The sequence below is a fragment of the Rhinopithecus roxellana genome, chromosome 16 (genome assembly GCF_007565055.1).
Source record: "Rhinopithecus roxellana isolate Shanxi Qingling chromosome 16, ASM756505v1, whole genome shotgun sequence".
NCBI classification, from domain to species: domain Eukaryota; kingdom Metazoa; phylum Chordata; class Mammalia; order Primates; family Cercopithecidae; genus Rhinopithecus; species Rhinopithecus roxellana.
Genome location: NC_044564.1, coordinates 44,597,301 through 44,617,628, shown reverse-complemented (window position 1 = coordinate 44,617,628; position 20,328 = coordinate 44,597,301). Strand labels below are relative to the sequence as shown.

Genomic DNA, 20,328 nt, shown 5'->3' with positions numbered 1-20,328 from the left:
GTTATCAGCTAAAAAGATCTAAATTTCACATGGCAAAGTTATTCTGCCTGTAGAAATTTCAATAAGGAGTTTTATAAAACCTCAGTGAGCAAATGCAGTATTTGATGCTATACAGCTTCAGCTCCAGAATAATGGCTTTGCTTCTCCAATTACCAGAAGTGCCTTCTTTATATTCATTATTACCCACTATTACCACAAGAAGACAACACAGTGACACTCTAAAGAGCATCTATGCATCACCTGCCTTCAGTTTCCTGCCACAATACACAATGCAAATTACATTCCTCAGCTAATAAATTGCATGACTTAATTAGTATTATGAAATCTTATCTATCCCATCAAAAGTGCTGCCTCCACCCCTTACTACCATGCCTAGAAAAATTCTAAAAACAGCAGCTTATTAATAATTACTGCTTAAGTTAAATTTAAAGGCAAAAGGAAGATTGTTGTTATGATTATAAGCCATTTATAATGAACAAACTTGAAACACTATTTTTTTTTTTTGAGACGGAGTCTCGCTCTGTCGCCCAGGCTGGAGTGCAGTGGCATGATCTCGGCTCACTGCAAGCTCCACCTCCCGGGTTCACGCCACTCTCCTGCCTCAGCCTCCCAAGTAGCTGGGACTACAGGTGCCCACCACTACGCCCAGTTAATTTTTTGTATTTTTAGTAGAGACGGGGTTTCACCGTGTTAGCCAGGATGGTCTCGATCTCCTGACCTCGTGATCCGCCCACCTCGGCCTCCCAAACTGCTGGGATTACAGGTGTGAGCCACCGTGCCCGGCCGAAACGCTTTTTCAATACGTGTTTTAATTGAACAATGGTGAAATATTGTGGATACTCTGTCTGATTATAAGCCCCGCAGTGGAAGAGGTTGCATCTGCCTTAATTAATTCAGTGTCCACAAAACGTCTAGCACATGTAAAGTGGCCACTAACGAGTCATTGAATTAATAAATTGGTATACAGCTATGTCCAAACCACATCTTTGATTTTGGCTTTGAAGTAGAAATAAGATATTTTGCTTAATCGAATATGGGGGTTAATTAGGTCTATTGTACATAATAAACCTGACCATAGCATAATATGATTAAGATTATACAAGAGAACTAAATGCTTGATTGGTTAGTCAGAGGCATTTTAAAATAACGTATAACCCCAGGACCATCTGTCATCACTGGCCTGAAATAGAGGCAATGTAACTTTTGTTTAAAAGATGGCTATATAAGTAAACTTTAAGGATGTGTATGTTTGCGTGCAGTCAATACAATAAAATTCAGTTCATGATGATTTTGCACTAACCACAGAAGCACTTTCTTTGGAACTGCTGGCATTCTGGTCACTGTAATACCACATAAATTGGAAGTCCTGGGACTGGGGAACATGTGACATCTCAGCTTTGCTTTTAAATTCCAACGTCAAAATGGTGGGTGGTAAAATAATGCTTATAATAATCTGTAAAAGAAAAAAAAGCAAAACAAAGTAGTAGGGACTACAAAAGCACATACTAGACAAATCATGAAATTAAGAATTTCAGTGTATAGAAAATGCCAGACTCATCCCAGTTCAATTTTCATCCCATTTCTACAAATAATTTTTTGACTCAGCAACTTCAGTTTTAGTGTCTCCCTCAGAAATACTCATGAGTACAAGCGTTTGAGGATAAGAGTGTTCATTGCAGGACTATTTGTAAAAGCAAAACACTGGTGTCAACCTAAATGTCTATCTAGAGAGGGACAGCTGGTCTGGAATAACCTTTCCTCCTGTGCAACCATTAAAAAGACAAAGGCAATATTGAATATAATGAAAAGGTAGCCATGCTATATTGTTAAGTGAAAAAATCAAATTACAGTTATCTCTTGGTATCCAAGGCGGATTGGTGCCAGGACACCCCTGACCTCCGACCCCAAGGATACCAAAATCCAAGGCTGCTCAAGTCCCTGGTATAAAACGGTGTTGTATTTCCATATAACCTGTGCACATCCTACCCTATACTTTAAACCATCTCTAGATTACTTATAATACCTAATACAGTGTAAATGCTATATAAATAGTTGTTATACTGTATTGACTTTTCATTTGTATAACTTTTAATGTATTGTTATTTATTTGGGGGTGTTTTTCCAAATATTTTTTATCTGAAGTTGATTAAATCTGCAGATGTGGAACCCATGGATATGAAGAGCCAACTGTATAGAAGAACATAGAGTGATCCCATTTTTGTTAAAAAATAAAAGTAAAAACCTTAGCTATTTATATGCATATATATATGCATTTAAAAGTTTAAAAATATCTATACTACACTGTAATTATTTACCTCTAGCAGCAGCAGGACAGGGCAGTGACAAGTATTATTTTTCAATGAGCACACTGCTTAAAAATATTTTAAAGCCATTAAGTACATATTACCACATAAAACACATTAAAATTTGTTGATATTATAAAATCAAGAATCTAAAACTATACCATCACCTTCTGTTAGATCCATCTCCCATCCCTCACGTGTCTTTTCCCTACTAGTAAAACCCAAGGAAGGTATAGATCCAGATATACACAAGTTATTTTCATTATATTGCTATTATTCATGAATTACTAACAGTCTTTTCAAAAAAAATTTTTAAGTTCAACTTGTATGGTCTTCCAAGGTAAAGAGTTTAAAAGATTTAATAAATGCTCTGATATCAACTTGATGAACACTACCTCTTTCAAGCTAAAAGTAGGCCTTAGTATTCTGGTATTCAGTGACCAAAAAGAAGATTTAACCTATTTGACATTCATCATTAAGCACGGTAAACTGAAGCCATATCCTTGTCGACCTTTTTTTTTTCATGATGAAATTATCTTTTGTCATCCTGTTTTAAAGCTTGATCTCCTGTGAAGATTCTCTGGACTTTCTCCAGTTCTAATAGGATTTTATTTGTGTGTTTGTTTTTTGTCCAGATGTAGAACCCAAAATACATGCAATCTTCTAGGTCTGGAAAAATTGCAGTTACCATGCCCAGTGGTAATACTGTACTAATTAATCTCTAGTCAACTTCCTGAAGAGGCCCCACATTCTGTTGCCTTTGTCCATTGCAGAACAACTGGCTTATGAGATAGTATTCAACAACATCAGTATCCCATCTCTAAGGGATAATATGGAGATGAGTTTTCCCATCCACATCTCTCTATATGGCTTTTCTACAGTCTTTTTCTACTTGGAATTAGCCTAGCCAGGACATCTTACAATTATTTGCAAATCTGTTTCTAAAATTCACCAACCAAGCACTGACAGAGTAGGATCTAGACACTGCAGAAGAACATTTACTGCAGCTTACAGACTTTAAGTAGATAACTCAACCTTTTTTATTAACTCACTCTATGTTTTGGGGTAAAACATTTAGTCTTCACTTAAGTCTTCTTTTTGGTATGAAGTATATGAAGAACAAGAATTCATTAAGTTCTCAAAAATAAGGATTTCTAGTAAACTGGAGTATATACAGGACACAAACATGAGGAAAATCATTTCTCAAACTACCAGCTATCTATATCTTATCTCACTCCCTGAACGTTGAACTTATGTAGCTAGAGGTGAACCCATTCACATCTCTAGTTCCTCAGTTCCAAGGGTGCAATCAAAGCAGATCATTGGAGAACTTCTGAAAACAATTATTGTTTCTGATATTTTCTTTAAAAGGATTTATGTCGAGATCCTTTTTGGTTGACATTTCTCTTATTTCTACAATTTCATCAGTGGAAAAATAGTCATTATGTTTGGGACACATCATATTTTTAAGAACTCCAGGAAAAGTAAAATTAAAATATAAAATACAGACTTATGTAGCTCTTAATACTCACTCTTTGTCTCATTTTATTTGGGTTCATAAGTATGTGTACTACTTAAGCTTGGCCATAACCTAAAGCCTTTAGACTTAGGTTTGATGTCAAAGGTAAATGTCCTTAGCAGTCAACTAAATTATTATTGATAATTTAAGATAACAGATGAGGCTGAGAATTTTGAGATGGTTAGTCATGTGAACAAATGTATTGGAGGGCAGCCTTATGAAACAGTCACTTATTTTCTCAAAAAAAGAAAAGAAAAGAAAACCACACACACACACACACACACACACACACACACACACACACACACTGGGTGAGCAGAACAACAGAAGTTATTAATTTTATTTAGTTTATTATCTGTTAGTATTCTTACACTGAAAAAAAATTCACTAAAAAGTCTAATTTACTTTTGTTGTAATTATTAGAGGCAATAGCAACTAGTAATAATGAAATCTTACATATGTTTGTCTATGCTTTTAACTTCTTCTAACCACCCTCATCTTTGTGGTGGACAGGGCAGGTACAATTATATCCATTATTCAAAAGGAAACTGTGGCCATGGGAGATAAAAGTCATCTTCACAGATTCCTCTGGGAAGACCCCAGATCTTCTGTGAGAATCAAAGATATTAACCGGCATGTGAGGCCGATCTGGCTGTGCCATCTGTCACCCCATTGATCGCCAGGGTTGATTCGGCTGATCTGGCCGGCTAGGCAGGTATCCCCTTCCTGTCTCACCACTCCATGTTCCTCCCTCCCAAAGCTGCGCGCTCCGGCAGTCGCTCAGTCGCAGAAGACGACCATCCTCGACAGAGGACCAATCTTCCGTCAAGGGTATAGGAGCAGCTGCGCTCCCCTGCTAGAACCTCCAAAGGAGCTCTCAAAGATACTAACTGGCTCTCCTGAAGACACACTTCTGGAAGAAAATGTAACTTGAGTACAGAATTTTATACAAAACTAACATTAAACTCCATAAAGCAAGTAAAGTAAATTTACCTTTAACCAAGAGTTTTTCCTCATTTTCAGGCACCCCATCCACATGTCTGTCAGTAGCATTTGGGTACAAGTATGTGAAACAAAGGGTCGTAACCCTCCCGAAACGGCCAGTTTCAGGCAGGTCGAATTGCTCCAGTCCCTGAGTTCATACGTCAACAGCGTCATGGCCATGCGCTCATTCTGCTTGAATGCCTTCTCCAACAAGTCCAGAGCCAGCTGGCCAAACTGTCTGCCATGAAGGTGGCCAATGAAGAAAACAAAGGCAGGTGAGAGAGCTGCATTATTAGAAACATTTGAGAACATTTAGAAACATTGTAAAAGATTAGATGTGAGGCTCAGAAAATATCAATCATAAGGCTTCCTTCAAAAAAAAAAAAAGCCACCACCACCAAACAGCAGATTAATAATCTTAGTTTCCAGAAACTATTTGAAAGGAATTACTACTCAGGAATGGGATTTTTCTCCCTTTCCTGTAGGAACAGAACTAGGAGGTTTACATTGTAGCATAGAGAATTTAATTTACACCTGAGCTATTCATGGGGAGTAGCCACTCCACATTATTGGACATAGCTTGGTTTGGGACTTATACATAGGCTTATACATAGCTTGGTTGGGACTCTCTCATAAGACCTAATAAAGTTTTGTTTTTGTTTGTTTTGTTTTGTTTTGTTGTTTTTTTGGACAAAAAAGACCATTCAGAACCCAACTAGCAAGTAAGGAAAGCTATGGAATCACTTTTTTTAAAAAAGATTTTATAAAATACCTACATGACTTAAGAAAGCTATAGACCTAGACCTAGAGACACCCTCATGTGATTTTCGAGGAGAATGTTTCCTCTGAAAGGTAGACCCTGTCATTCTCTGGAATTTGGGGTTTGTTTTTTTTTTTTGGTAGAGACAGGGTCTTCCTATGTTGTCCAGGCTGGTCTTGAACTCCTGGCCTCAATCATTCCTCCCATCTTGGTGTCCCAAAGTGCTGAGATTACAGGTGTGAGCCACTACACCCAGCCTGGGAATTTTTTCTTTTTTTTTTTTTGATGGAGTCTTGCTCTGTCGCCAGGCTGGAGTACAGTGGCACAATCTCAGCTCACTGCAACCTCTGCCTCCAGCCTGGGAATTTTTTAAATTAAAATTATAAATTAGTTTCCATTGATTCTAGTTTTCATTCTTTCTTCACTACTGTAACACTTTAGTAACTTAAAAACCAAAAGCATTTTTAACTTCTATTTTCCACCATTACTCTCTGGTTCTTTAATAAAATGCATTTATTTGTTTTTCCTCCTGAGAGATACTTAATGAAAAAAACAATGTCTTACTTTAATTTAGTATCAAAGAGTTCTGAGTTAGGGGGAGCCTTCAAAATCATTAATTGAACATTTCATAGTTAGGAAACTAAAGCCCTGAAATCTGGTCAACTGACTTGTCTAATTAGTCAACAGCTGGACTAGAACTCAAGTCCCCTGACTTGAAGGCCACCTCTCCTTCCTTTACTTCACAAAGCTCCTTAGAATACTTGAAGACCCTTTTAATAGGAGAGTCCATAAAATGCATGGCAGTAAGTCCATTTGTCCTACAAGTTTAAAGATGAGAGAGATAAAAGTGTCTAACCATTCTAAGAAGTGTTGATGTTTAGTATGAAGTGAGAGAACACTTACTTTGAGTAATTCTTCAACTCTTCTGAGGCATCAGCCACCATGTGACTCTCCTTAGCTTCATGGGCCATTGCCCGGTAGAGGATACATGCAATCACTGCTTTAACCGTGGCCTCCTCTCCATGCTGCCAGAAGAACATGGCCATCTTCTGCCTTTTCATCAGCACAGCCCAAACCAGCAGGTCACTGTAAGGGTAAATAAAGCCAGTAGACTCAGGGTCATCTGATACATTTTGTTCTTTTGACTTCTTCCTTGATTTATGAAGGACTACAGACTTTTCCTGTTGGAAAATAAAATAGGAATGAGTTTTCAAATACTCAGATGCATGATGTTTTACCTAATTCAACACAGCAGGTGTCTGACAGATTTTTTTTAAATCACTACTGAAAAAGAGATGGAAATAATAATAAGATTCTATAAGCCAGCAAGCAAAATTTAGACCATAAAAGGTAATCTATTTCTTGTTGCATTTAACAGATCCAGAGTCCCTGAACTGATATATCTTAAGGTCATTTAGCATAACTTAACGCAGTACCTCTTTAGGATATACCCAGAGTGCTTAATATGAATTTGAAAGATGGGTGGGTAGGGGGAGATATAACAATACCTGAGAAATGGTTCCATCTTCCTCAAAATAATAACCACAGTGCAGTATGATGAGTGCTGAATTAGAGACTACATGATAACTTTTAATTTCTCAAGGAAATGGGTCAAAATAACATATTGGATACATGAGAATGATGTATTTTTAAAAAGCTCTAACCTCACTTAGCAAATAGATTCATTATCTTTCCTTTGGGAAAACATCCCTAGTGTAGCCAACATGTATTCAAATAGATTGATTTGAAGTTTCTTTTCCTTTAATTCTGATTATATTTATCAGCAACGGTAACAGGTGATCATGAAATACCATTCTCCACCTGATAAATCCCCACTCACCATGCCACTCTACCTCCTCACGTACTCCTATATCATTTTGTGTGTCTCTATCTCTGGGCTCATCACACTGCACTATGGTTATGACTTTGAGGAAGATGAGACCATTTCTCAGACACTGTTATATCCTCCCCTCCCCACCTACCTTCCAAGTTCAACCAAGCACTCAGTATAATACCTGGCAAATACTAAAGATTCAATAATTATTCTTTTTAATTTGAGAGACCATAGCAAAAAATTATAATCCATTTCCTCTATTTCTATAAATAAAAGGAATTCATGTTCACTGATGATGACCAATGGTAATTTTATGAAATACCTCTTTCATACCAGGGGCTATGGAAAGCAAACCTCTTTCAGCTAACATAATAACCATTTGCATGGAAATTCTTGAGCAAAAGCATTTATTCTTAGAGTAAAGTGGGATTGGAGGAGTATGAGACTAGGAGGAATAACAATGTTGTACACACACACACACTCATCAGCATCATCATTATCATACTGTAATATTAGATTTATGTTAATTTCAAGAAAGCCTCAAAAAGGAAAAAATTTAAAAATGAAGATGCAAAAGGTCAGTGCAACAGAGAAGTGAAGGAAAAGAAGGAAACAGACTTCACATCCAACTGGCCTTGGGGAACAGGACATCAGAGTATGGTGTTGGGTTAATGATCACATTTTTAAAGCACCATCCCATAGATTACCTGACTGAGTCACTGTCTAGACACAGCAGGGATGGCAACACGGAAGAGAGGCTAAAGTGCAAGTCCAGAGCATCACTGTGCCTCTGCTCACTGTTGGTACTGGACAGCTGTGTTATGCTTTTGACTTGCACCATCTGTTTATGACACTTATAAATGGTCCCTCTATTTACACCTCCCTTTCTTTGACGTAAATGAAGAAACAGTCTCAAGTTGTAAAAAACATTTTTTTTTCAAGTCAAAAAACAAGTAAATGGTACCGTGAATTTGTATGGCTGTGCAGTTCTAATGAACTGGGAGTGCAGCGTGCTTTCTGCAGACTCATTTCTATTTCCTGAGGAGCGTCTCCGGTGCTGGGAAAGGTTTGGAACAAAGCTGGTCACTCTCTGGCACATGTTATTATTTCATTTTTAAAATAAGACAAAATGAGGGGAGAAGATTATAGTGGTCACAACATTTTATTTCTAGACAATAATAAAAAACAAATATAATGTTGTGTCCTACCAAATATCCATGCCTCTGTCTCTCATCCATGATTAGCACCCAACAAGAGCCTCTAATGATCTCATTGTGCATTTTGTTATTTCCTAACATCTTAGAGAACACACTCTTTTGTTCCCTATTATATATCTGCATTCCTTCACTATGTGGAAATTCCATTAGAATGAATGGATGTTCTCTCCCTGGAACTAGTTCAGAATAGGCAGTAAAGATTTACAGTTCTGATAAGAAAAAATTCCCATTCACAAGCAGCTCCAAGGTTAAGGTTAAGACAGGAAGTTATGGAATTTCTCAGGTATTATTTAATATCTCCACCAGAACTTCAGTGGCCACGCCCAACAACAACACAACTCATTGCCATTAGCATGAAATTTTCATCAACAAGAAACAAAAACAAAAGAAACATTCTTAAAGGGACTAACATAAAATATGATAAAAACCATAGGCTTTGTTTTTTAAAATGTATTTATTTATTTATTTAGAGACTGGGTCTCATTGTGTTGCCCAGGCTGGTCTCGAATTCCTGGGCTCAAGCAATCCTCCTGCCTTGGCCTCACAAAGTCTTGGGATTATAGGCGTGAGCCACCATGCCCAACCCAAACTATAGGCTTTGAACTGCTTTATTTCAGTTTCTGATTTGTTGAAAAAATCGAGCATAGAAATGATGAGGTGAAGACTTTTTAAAGGCAACACCCAAATTATTATTACTATTGTAATATAGAATTAATAGTGTCATTATAGTAATTATCATAATGACCATTATTACTAACGATGACTCTGCACCCTCTGTGTACCAGGAGCATGGATTTTTCATATATTATTTTATGTAATCCTTCTGACAAATTTATAAAAGGAGTATTACTATTCCCATTTATAGATGAGGAAACATGCACAGAGAAGTTAGGCTTATTGTTCAAGATTACTCAGCAACTAAAGAGGCAATCCTAGCCAGATGTCTCTGACTCCAAAATCATGTGCTTGTAACTACTACAATCTAGTTTAATATGACACACAATCAACTCTGCACTCCACTGGAAGACAATCCAAGAAACGGGTGACTTCATACTGGCAGGCCATTTGAAGAAAGGGCACTAAGGGATCTTCCCCAGCAAGCTCCACACTGAGCTGCACCAACGCCACAGTCAGTCCTCCTACTTGCCACTGGGGATCTCACAGCAATGTCTATTATAGTTAAATGAAGTAGCTGATACCTCCTTAAGTGTATCCTTATGCCTTTGAAATCTTAATAATTTTTCTGTGTCAGATTTGGGTTTCCTGTTTTGCTTTTTCATTTCTGAAAGCTAAGCTGGGCTTTCACGTCACTTGACTCTTTATAAAGGAACTCAAGTAGCTTGATATTCTATGCTGTTTATGGGATCTTACCCCAAACTGCCTTTCCAGTCTCCTTCCTTAAAACCATATGACACTGATTCTCCAGCAACGAAGGTCTCCTTGTCACAGTGGAAACATACCTGAATACCCAAAGGCTGTGCCCTTTACTGTTTCTTCTCTTATCTCAACAAAAATACCCAAAACTACATTTTCTAATCCTCCCCTCATCTTCTAATAAGAATGAGTTTCCTCAGGTTGCTAATCCATAATGGCAATTTCAAGAAATAGGCAATGTTTCCTCTGCTAACTACTAACCAACAACTCTAATTTTACATTCCTAGACTCTTCAAACTATCATGGAAAATAAAATATGTATCACTTGTGTTTTTAAGGACAGTCTACACACATCTGTCATATAATCACTACAGGCTTATACCAAGTTTGTTATCTCCAGACTATGGACTGTGATTAGTTTACATATCTAATCTGATTAAGCTTTTGATATCAGTATTTTCAGAAGAAAAAGAAAGAAAAGGAAAAAAAAAAGAACTAGTCATCTCTCCCTCTAACCTGCCTCATCACATCCCTTCTAAGTCACTCTAGCATGTATTATATACTGTTTTAAATTATGGCTAGTTATTCATAAATCTGTTGAAGAGTTTCTAAACTTCTGATCCTTATGTATCTCAGGCCAACACCGCAACACTTAGTACAGTATACTTCACATACAGCAGATAACAAATGTCCATAAATAAAACGACCATTTTAGGAGCTATTTTTGTCTGAACTTCCCAGGCCATTTTTCTAAAACAATTCCTAACCATTCTCAATTTTACTTAGGCACTTTTCAATTACTCTACCTTATGATTTCTGTAGAGGTTGTTGTAGAGGGCTCTGAAATGTTTTCTAGTGTAGCTGCTGCGATATGCTCTACCAATGAGGTATTCTACTACCAATCCAATGTCAATCAAGGTTATTCGGTAGCCTGAGAGAAGAGTATGCTGCAACAAAAACATGCGACGACTTTTAACTTTTAGTTATCTTCTTCCATTTCTCTTGCCATGCCATTAGAACATAATCAAATTAATTGCAAAGAGGTAGACACACCTTTTAAATATCTTTACAAACTGATTAATTTAAGTGACCAGCTATTGATGCAATCTGCCAGTTCAGAAGGAAAAATATCTTAGCCTTAATATGCTTTCTCATTTCTTTCTTTTTTTTTTTTTTTTGAGACGGAGTCTCGCTCTGTCTCCCAGGCTGGAGTGCAGTGGCCGGATCTCTCAGCTCACTGCAAGCTCCGCCTCCCGGGTTTATGCCATTCTCCTGCCTCAGCCTCCCAAGTAGCTGGGACTACAGGCGCCCGCCAACTCACCCGGCTAGTTTTTTGTATTTTTTTTTAGTAGAGACGGGGTTTCGCCGTGTTAGCTAGGTTGGTCTCGATCTCCTGACCTCGCGATCCACCCGTCTTGGCCTCCCAAAGTGCTGGGATTACAGGCTTGAGCCACCGCGCCCGGCCTGCTTTCTCATTTCATAGACATTAAATGTGTGCTTCCATCTATGCATGTTCTCTCTCTTTAACTCTTGCTCTCACTCTACTTATCATGCACACAAACATATATACACACATGTTTGAGTAAAATACATTTAGATTTTTTTATTCCATATGGAGTTCCTAATTGGAAGTAAGAGAAACATTAAACAAGTAGAAAAAAACAAACAAATATGTATATAGAGAGTTTTTTTTAACTAGAAATAATATAGCTACTCCAACAGAAGCAAAAATCATAAAGTCTACACTGAATGTGTGTGATCCAAAATCAACATTGGATTAGCTTTTCAGCTTCTCTCTTTGTTGAAATGGATATAACACTTTGCACTGCACTGAGTACATCATATGTAAAACAAGAATATGGGAGGAAGTAGAACAAATGAAAACAAGGAATATAGAACGACAGAGTCAAATTCGGTATTAAAACATAAGGCTTAGGCAGCCAGGTTCTTCTTTGAATTGAACTTAATCCAGTATAGACAGTATAGTGTTTTCTACATTTCAGGACATATTTGGGGGTCTTTGTGTCTATAATCTACTTTCCCTATGATCCAAAATCCCACAGGATATATTACAAGGATATTGAAGTTGTCAGCTTACATGTCTGTCTTCCTTTACAGACTGTGTGGAAGGGTCTGTCTTTGTCTACCCAGAGATTAGCATATGCGCTTGGCTGAGATGAGCAACTATCTGAAACTCTATACAGGCATACCTTAGAGACATTGTGGGTGCAGTTTGAGACCACCACAATAAAGAGAATATTGCAATAAAGCAAAACAAACAAACAAACAAACAAACAAACAAAACCATGAGGCTGTGCCAAGACAAGTGTTATGGTTGGTTGGCAGGAGGGCTAAGTAGTAGATTTCCATGTATGTGGGTCTTAGTCTAAATAAAAATTATTTTGACTCCTTAAATCGCACTTTACTACCTCTTCACTTTTGAACTGCCCATTTATAGTAAATTTTTAAAGGCACACAGAGTGTTGAACAAGGTCTCTGAAATGAAGATTGTGACTAATGTTCACAAAGCTTGGAACAAGAAATAAGGCTATATACATATGAATGTAAATAATTTAATTTTTCTTTTTTACATTCATAATTTACTTTTTTCAAGGAATGCCAAAAGTAATGTTCTTATTGCTGCTAGTTAGAACATATTTAACCTAGTTCATCACTTTTTTTCAGTTTTCTGTGGCAGAGTTTAAGAAAAAAATTAAAGAAAATCATTTTCATATTGCATAAATCAATACAAACTAAATTTACATGAGTATGGACACTTTTGCTTACTGCTAATTTACCAAGGAATAGGTGGGACACTGGTGGCTCACGCCTGTAATCCCAGCACTTTGGGAGGCCAAGGCGGGTGGATCACCTGAGGTCAGGAGTTTCAGACCACCCTGGCCAACATGGTGAAACCCCAACTCTACTAAAAATACAAAAAAGTAGCTGGGCACGGTGGCAGGCGCCTATAGTCCCAGCTACTCGGGAGGCTGAGGCAGGAGAATCGCTTGAACCTGAGAGGTGGATGTTGCAGTGAGCTGAGATTGTGCCATTGCACTCCAGCCTGGGCAACAAGAGCAAAACTCCATCTCAAAAAAAAAAAATTACCAAGGAAATGTCTTCCTTTCACTCTGACTCTACCGCCACATCAACATAACCTGAAAGCTCACATTCCTTCGAACAAAATATCAGACTTTGGAAAAATAAGAGAATTTTTAAAATGTGCCTTGGATTTTAACCATAGTGACAAATAAAAAGTACTCCCAATGTTCAGGGGATGTGGATAAAAGTCATTGGTAATGGAAAGACAAGAAACTGAGGTATAAAAGTTTGTTAAAGTTGGCAGGTTTTGGTAACTAATGGGGAATCAAATACTTTAACTTTGACCTAAATCACAGTTCATTGAGAACACCATAAGCAAAACGTGACCAAGAGTATAGAATAGGGAGGGGAGCCACCTGACTGCCTAGAACAATGCAGACTCACAAAAGCAGCAAGAGAGGGCTGGAACTATCACTGATATCAAAAAACAATGGAAATCACATATTAGTCCTCCAATAAGGATAACGCAACCACAAAGTTTTTTATTTCCAGCTGGTATCATCATCATAGACACCACCATAGTATCGTGGTAAGCTGAAGTCTGGTTAGAAGCATTGCATGTCTCTGATTCATGGCTTTTTATTAGCAAATATCACCTAACTGGTGGATCAAGTCTTCTAAAACATAAAGCAAATTAAGGAAAAAAGTGTAAGAGTGTGGTTTGTTGATGAAATTGTTCAAATCAAGGTAAAGAAGATAGGTAATTAACAAAACCATCCAAATCTGCATTTTACAAAGCAAAATTCAGTGACTCCTCCAACACAAAGCTAAGGCAATATACAAAGACATGTTCACGCCTTCTTAATTAGGTTACCTGTTTCACATCTTGGACAAGATGGTGCAAGAGTGTGTTAGTAGGTCCTTGTTTCTGAAATAAAGAACAAAAGGAAGAATTATTCACTTTAATTACCATGTGCTGGGGGGTAAAACCTTTATTTCAGAATGCATAAGTAACTCAGAATACTGAAAGTTTTGTTCAACATTTTTAGTAACGAAGCTTAAGCCAATTAATTCTAAAGGTGTTTTCCAAGAGAAGATGTAATTATATGAAATATTTTTCAAAGCAAGATGCAAATATGTAGATAGTAAAGACTTCATGGGATAAGAGACAGAAATGAATCTTAGGTAATTTATTACCATCCTTTAACATACAGTTACAAATCCTATCACACAAGCACATCTATCAATAAATATTTATTGAAAACTTACTACATTCAATCAGGGATTCAGACAAATATGAGCACTATTTTCCTGGAGTGTTTATAATAATAGAAAAGAGTGGCTACTTATACTAAAAATAACCAACAATATACGTGTGGGCTCAAAAAGAGTTACAAATCATTGGTACTCTAGGAACAAATCATTGTGAACTAACTGTAGTAATCAAGAAGACAAGACTTGAATAAATCATTGAAGAAAGAATAAGATTTAAAGGACAAGGAAGGCTATTTCGAGAAGTGTGCATGGCTTGAGCAATTGGTATTTTCACAGTGTGTGAGCCAGGCTAGTTTCAACAAAGGGTTTACATGGGAAAGGTACAGGAACAGTATTTTAATAGTAGCCTTAGGTTGAGATACTTCCAATAACTCAATAAAAGGCAGTTTGTTCTTATTCACATTTTAGTCTTTATGTTTTTACTAGCATAAAACAGAATTGGTAAGAATGTTTCTCATTTGGTTGAAGAGTCTATCTATAAACTATCTTTGTACAAGAACATTCAAGGAGGTAAACAAGTCTTAAGCTGATCAATAAATAATTACCAGGCAAGGTGTCAGATCCCTGGCAACGGGAAGTCACTGGTTCACAGGTAGTAGGAAGAATTTACTGACAACAGTATAGGTTTTGAATAAGAAAAGTTTTATTACAAAGAAAGCTAGAGAAGAGTGCAGAAGGGAGCTTCAGCAAGACAGAACTGAGCTCACAGCAGTGAATTTTCCTCAGGAGTATTTATGGACCTTAAAGTGGGAGTTTAAGGGTAACTGGAACCATGTTAGCCATGTAGGTAATGATAAATGATTGCATTTGTAGACATGTGCCTTCATGTCAGGAAGGGTTGCACGACGAGTTTTAACATGCACGCAGTTTGAGGATGTATAGAAATTCTAGTTACTTATAAATGTTGGGGAAAGAAGCCTGGAACTAGATCCAGCTTCAGATAATAGGGAAGTCCAATTACTTCTCACTTCCTCAGATAAGGAGTTTTGCCTCGATGGTCTGCTTGATGATCATTGCTCTTCTCGAATCTGGAGGGAAATGATTGATGAAATGTTCCATACTCACTGTATTATAGAGCTCTTCCAGTCGAGGGATGGTAAGAAAGCAATGGAGGTTCACTCCATATTCTATTAAGAGCTTCACAAAATCCACTCGATCCATCACTAAAGCATCTAACATTGCTTGTTCCAGGGCATCAGGCTTCAGAAAGTACAAATAAGAAATGTAAAGACAATTAAGAAAGTAGAAATAACTAAAGAATTACATGTTTTTGAACTCAAAATTACACAAACACAACAATTTTAAAATAAAGTCCTGCCATCAGTGGGTACAGAAAAAAAAAGGAAAAAAAAATTAATTACAGTATTACTAGGCCAGACTCAGGGGCACACACATGTAATCATAGCACTCTTGGAGGCTGAGGCAGGTGGATTGCTTGAGTTTAGGTGTTCCAAACCAGCCTTGTCAACACAGCAAAACCATGTCTCTACCAAAAATACAAAAATTATCCAGGCATAGTGGCATGCACCAGTGGTCCCAACTAATTGGGAGGCTGATGTGGGAGGAACAATTGAGCCCAAGGGGTCAAAGCTGCAGTGAGCCATGAATGCACCACTACACTTCAACCTGGGCAACAGGGCGAGACCCTGTCTTGAATGGATGAATGAATGGATGAATGAATGAATGAATGAATGAATGAACGAAGGAATGAATAGTCTTACTAAGAAATGTGCAGGACTTAAGTGAAGACATCTTGAATAAATAAAAAAAGTCCCATGTAGTTGGATGGGAAAACTGATTATTGTAAAGATTTCAAAGCTTCCCAAATGAACGTACAGGCTTAATGCAATTCTGATAGACATTCAAGGTTTCTTCTTCTTCTTTTGTTTCTGTTATTTGTCATGTGTCCATTTAAACTCTACCTGGCTTCTGGGTACAAATGGCAAGTTGAACACGCTCATCTAATTTTTCTCCCACTCAAAACTTCATTAAAACTACAGTAAAGATTTTTGTTATGAAATAAATCTACAAGGACAAGGAGGACAAGAGTGGAGACAAGAATGCAACATTTTGGAAGCTGGAAAGCAATGGTCAAGTCATAATTGACTGAGCAGTCACCAAAAAGCCAAATAGTAGAAGTGGAAAATGTCAAGAGACAAACAGATACTTATTACAGAATTCCAGCAGCAACAAAATACATGCATACATGCTGAATCCCTAATGGTGGGGTCTCTCCAGTCATCTTTCCCCTTTGATTCCCATAACACTAGCAACAAGGCTTACACCTTCCAGTCAGGGAATTAGAGGATTCTTTTCTGGTAATGTCACCAATACAAGAGAAAAGACATGAATATGTTGGTATCTGGGGGCCCCTAAACTAAGGGCAGTCATAACACCCTACTGTGAAACTCAAACCTATAAGCAAGATCCAACTGCAGGCTCGGAATTTCCAAAGAGCTTTTGATCCACTACACTTAAACAAAAAGACCAAAACAAACAGATCAAAAACCATCAACTAGCAGGAAGCAGACAATGCAAGAAGAAGAAAACTTCAAAAGAGCTCTCATTAATATCCTCAAAAAGGTAAAAGAAGATATTGTATTCTGGGCTGGGCACAGGGGCTCACGCCTGTAATCCCAGCACTTTGGGAGGCTGAGGAGGGCAGATCACCTGAGGTCAGGAGTTTGAAACCAGCCTGGCCAACATGGTGGAAACCCCATCTCTACTAAAAATACAAAAATTAGCCAGTTGTGGTGGCAGGAACCTGTAATCCCAGGTACTTGGGAAGCTGAGGCAGGAGAATTGCTTGAATCTGGGAGGTGGACGTTGCAATAAGCCAAGATTTCACCACTGCACTCCAGCCTGGGCCACAGAGCAAGACTCCATCTGGAAAAGAAAATATTGGATTCTGGATGCTAATGAAAAACACAGGGGAGGGTGCTAACAGGAAGTAAATTTGCTCTCACAAATTAATAGACTGCCAGGCACAGAAAGACAAATTTACATGTGCTCACTCATTTGTGGGAGCTGAAAATTAAAACAATTGAATCCATGGAGATGGAGAGCAGAAGGATGGTTACCAGAAGCTAGGAAGAATACTGAGGGGGATAAGGGGGATGATTAATGGGTACCAAAAAATAGTTAGGAAGAATGAATAAGATCTAGTATTTGATAGCACAACAGAACGACTATAGTCAATAATAACTTAATTGTACATTTTAAAATAATTAAGGATTATAATTGGATTGTTTGTAACACAAAGGATAAATGCTCGAGGGGATGGATACCTCATTTATCTTGATGTGATTATTATACATTGCATGCCTGTATCAAAATATCCCAGATACCCCATAAATATATACACCCACTATGAACCCACAAAAACTAAAAACTAAAAAAAGAAGAAATTAATAGATTCAAAGTATGCTACCAGAAAAAGAGAAGCTTCATAGAATGCTTAAAAATTAAAGTTAAGGCTCAGACCTGTAATCCCAGAACTCTGGGAGGCTGAGGCAGGTGGACTGCTTGAGCCCAGGAGTTCAAGACCAGCCTAGCCAACATGGCAAACCCCCATCTCTACTAAAAATACAAAAATTAGCCTGGCGTAGTGGCACACACCTGTGGTCCCAGCTACTCAGGAGGCTGAGGTGGGAGGATTGCTTGTGTGTGGTAGGTGGAGGTTGCAGTGAGCTGAGATCATGCCACTGCACTTCAGTCTAGGTAACAGAGTGAGACCCTATCTCAAAAATAAATAAATAAATAAATTATTAAAATTAAAATAAAAAAATAAAGTCGAGCAAAGTTACCAAAGTAAAGATAGGAAACATGGGAGGAAAAAGATAAGAATATTAGAGGAGCAGTCCATAAGGTCCAATATTCAAATAATAGGAATTACAAAAGAGAACAACAGGGGGGTGTTACGGGACAGAATGGAATGAAATGCAATGAAAACATATGATTGGTAGGTTGAAATCATGTGCCCAAGAAAATGGATACACAGACTCACAACAACACACATCATAACACTGGAAAAGAAAGACTTTTTTTTTTTTTTTTTTTTTTAATTTCCAGAGAGGAAAAAAAAAATGGTGACAAAGAATCTGGAAAACAAAAACAAAACAAAACCAAAAGAAACGTGTTTACTTCTCAATAGAAATTCTGGGTGCTGCAAGCTAGGCATTCAAATTTCTGTAGTAAAAAATAGTTTAAATCATGAATTAAAATACAGTCAAACAGGTAAGTCCTCAAAATATGTATCTCTCATACTCCCTTTCTCAGGAACTTACTGAAACATGTATACCATCAAAATAAATGAGTAAACAAAGAGGAAGACAAGGGACATAGAAGACAAGGGACATAGAAGACATGCCATCTAACATGGGAAAGAGGCAAGGGAATCCTCAAGATGATGAGGGTGCATCCCGGGATGACAGCTGCGCACCAGGAGGAGAGGCAACCGGTCCACATTGCAGCTGTGAGGTCCACAAGACAGAAGTGTTGAAAAATTTCTAAAACTGATGAACCAAAATACAGCAATATGACATTATTTAGAAATATGGAGATTTATAAGCGTTAGAAAAATCAAAAATGTCCTAGGTACTAGCTCTTGTGATTAACAGGGCAGAGAACTACCATCTTTTAAAATTGCCTTTTAATATCATTTTATATTTTAAACAATGTGCATGTATTAATTAGCTTGACCCAAAAATAACATACCTGTATTATAGCCACAACTATCATTTTTTAAAATGAAATATTAATAGTGATTATCATTAGCATTATGGGTAATCTTTCTTCTTTTTTATGTTTTCACTAATTTCTAATGTAAGCACTTACTACATTTTAAAGCAGAAAGTAAACTTTGAGTTTTAAATAACAAGATAGAAATCTATCCAAAAATCAATTAAAAATCATACGCCAGGCACAGTGGCTCATGCCTGTAATCCTGGCACTTTGGGAGACCAAGGTAGCAAGATCATTTGAGGCCAGGAGTTCAAGACCAGCCTGGGCAATATAGCAAATCATTGTCTCAATAAAATAAAATACATTTTACAAAGAAATTAATTGGGCATGATGGCATGCGCCTGTGGTTCCGGTTACAGTGAGCTATGATCATACCATTGCGTGACATTCTGGGCAACAGAGTGAGCCCTTGTGTCTAAAAGTAAAATAACATAAATAAAATAAATTAAAACCTTCCATTCTGTCTTTCCCTCAACTTCCCTTTTCAGCTTCAGCTAGATTGCAGAGCCAGGAAAAAAAAAAGAAGGTTTTCAGGAAGGCAAAGTCTATGGGAGAAGTGTCTTAGCTATCCCACCTACAGAGATGCTACCCCACACTTCTATCAAACCAATCAATATCTCCTGTCATTTTCTCTTTTGCCTCTTCCTAACAGATCATCACACAAAATATTTTTTCCAAATAACTTCATTTTCACTATACCTTCCAGTGTTGTTCATAAATTAGGATATGTTTCTTGGCAATGTCCACCCTGTCCCAAGCCATTGCCAGATTTAATTGCTCTGATGCTGATAAATTTGTGCCTAGGGTAAAAGAAAGGAACAATCATATATTCTTTTGAAGATATCTACGCAAGAAGCACAGAGTACTGTGGAACATGAGAAGCGTAAGTGAGGAACCATTGCAACCCCATCCAGATACTCACCCTTCAGCAAAGCTGTTAGGATTGCTAAGTCAAGGTCTTGCTGCTCTTCAGAGTCAGCATCAAATATGGTAATCTACAACAGTGAAAAACAGAGAGCCATACATTTGGGGAACTAACAAATAAATGCTTTCAAAGAGTACCTGCAGAATTCAGACTGGAGCTAGTGAATTGAGGAAAACATTCTTCTTTAAAACCTTTTTTTACTTATAGGAGAGAAAACTTTTAAACAGAGTAACAAAGAATTATGGGCACTTGGGGGAAAAAAAACTAAAAATTCCACATGTACAGAGGAAACATTTATGAAGGAATGTTATTACATTAATTTACTATGTACATGCTACAACAAAAAGAACCT

The 20,328-nt window shown here is 37.4% G+C and overlaps 1 protein-coding gene across 1 annotated transcript in view; it reads right to left on the bottom strand.

Moving 5' to 3' along the window:
* TRPM6 (transient receptor potential cation channel subfamily M member 6) overlaps positions 1-20,328 on the bottom strand; it is a 102,058-nt gene that overhangs the window by 71,061 nt on the left and 10,669 nt on the right. The window contains exons 4-12 of the mRNA XM_030920436.1: positions 19,974-20,046; positions 19,751-19,851; positions 15,374-15,508; positions 13,908-13,961; positions 10,798-10,938; positions 8,365-8,457; positions 6,470-6,747; positions 4,816-5,044; positions 1,301-1,453 (exon numbers count right to left, since the gene is read on the bottom strand). Of these exons, the coding sequence (XP_030776296.1) occupies positions 1,301-1,453; positions 4,816-5,044; positions 6,470-6,747; positions 8,365-8,457; positions 10,798-10,938; positions 13,908-13,961; positions 15,374-15,508; positions 19,751-19,851; positions 19,974-20,046 (1,257 nt within the window). The remainder of the gene's footprint in view (positions 1-1,300; positions 1,454-4,815; positions 5,045-6,469; positions 6,748-8,364; positions 8,458-10,797; positions 10,939-13,907; positions 13,962-15,373; positions 15,509-19,750; positions 19,852-19,973; positions 20,047-20,328) is intronic.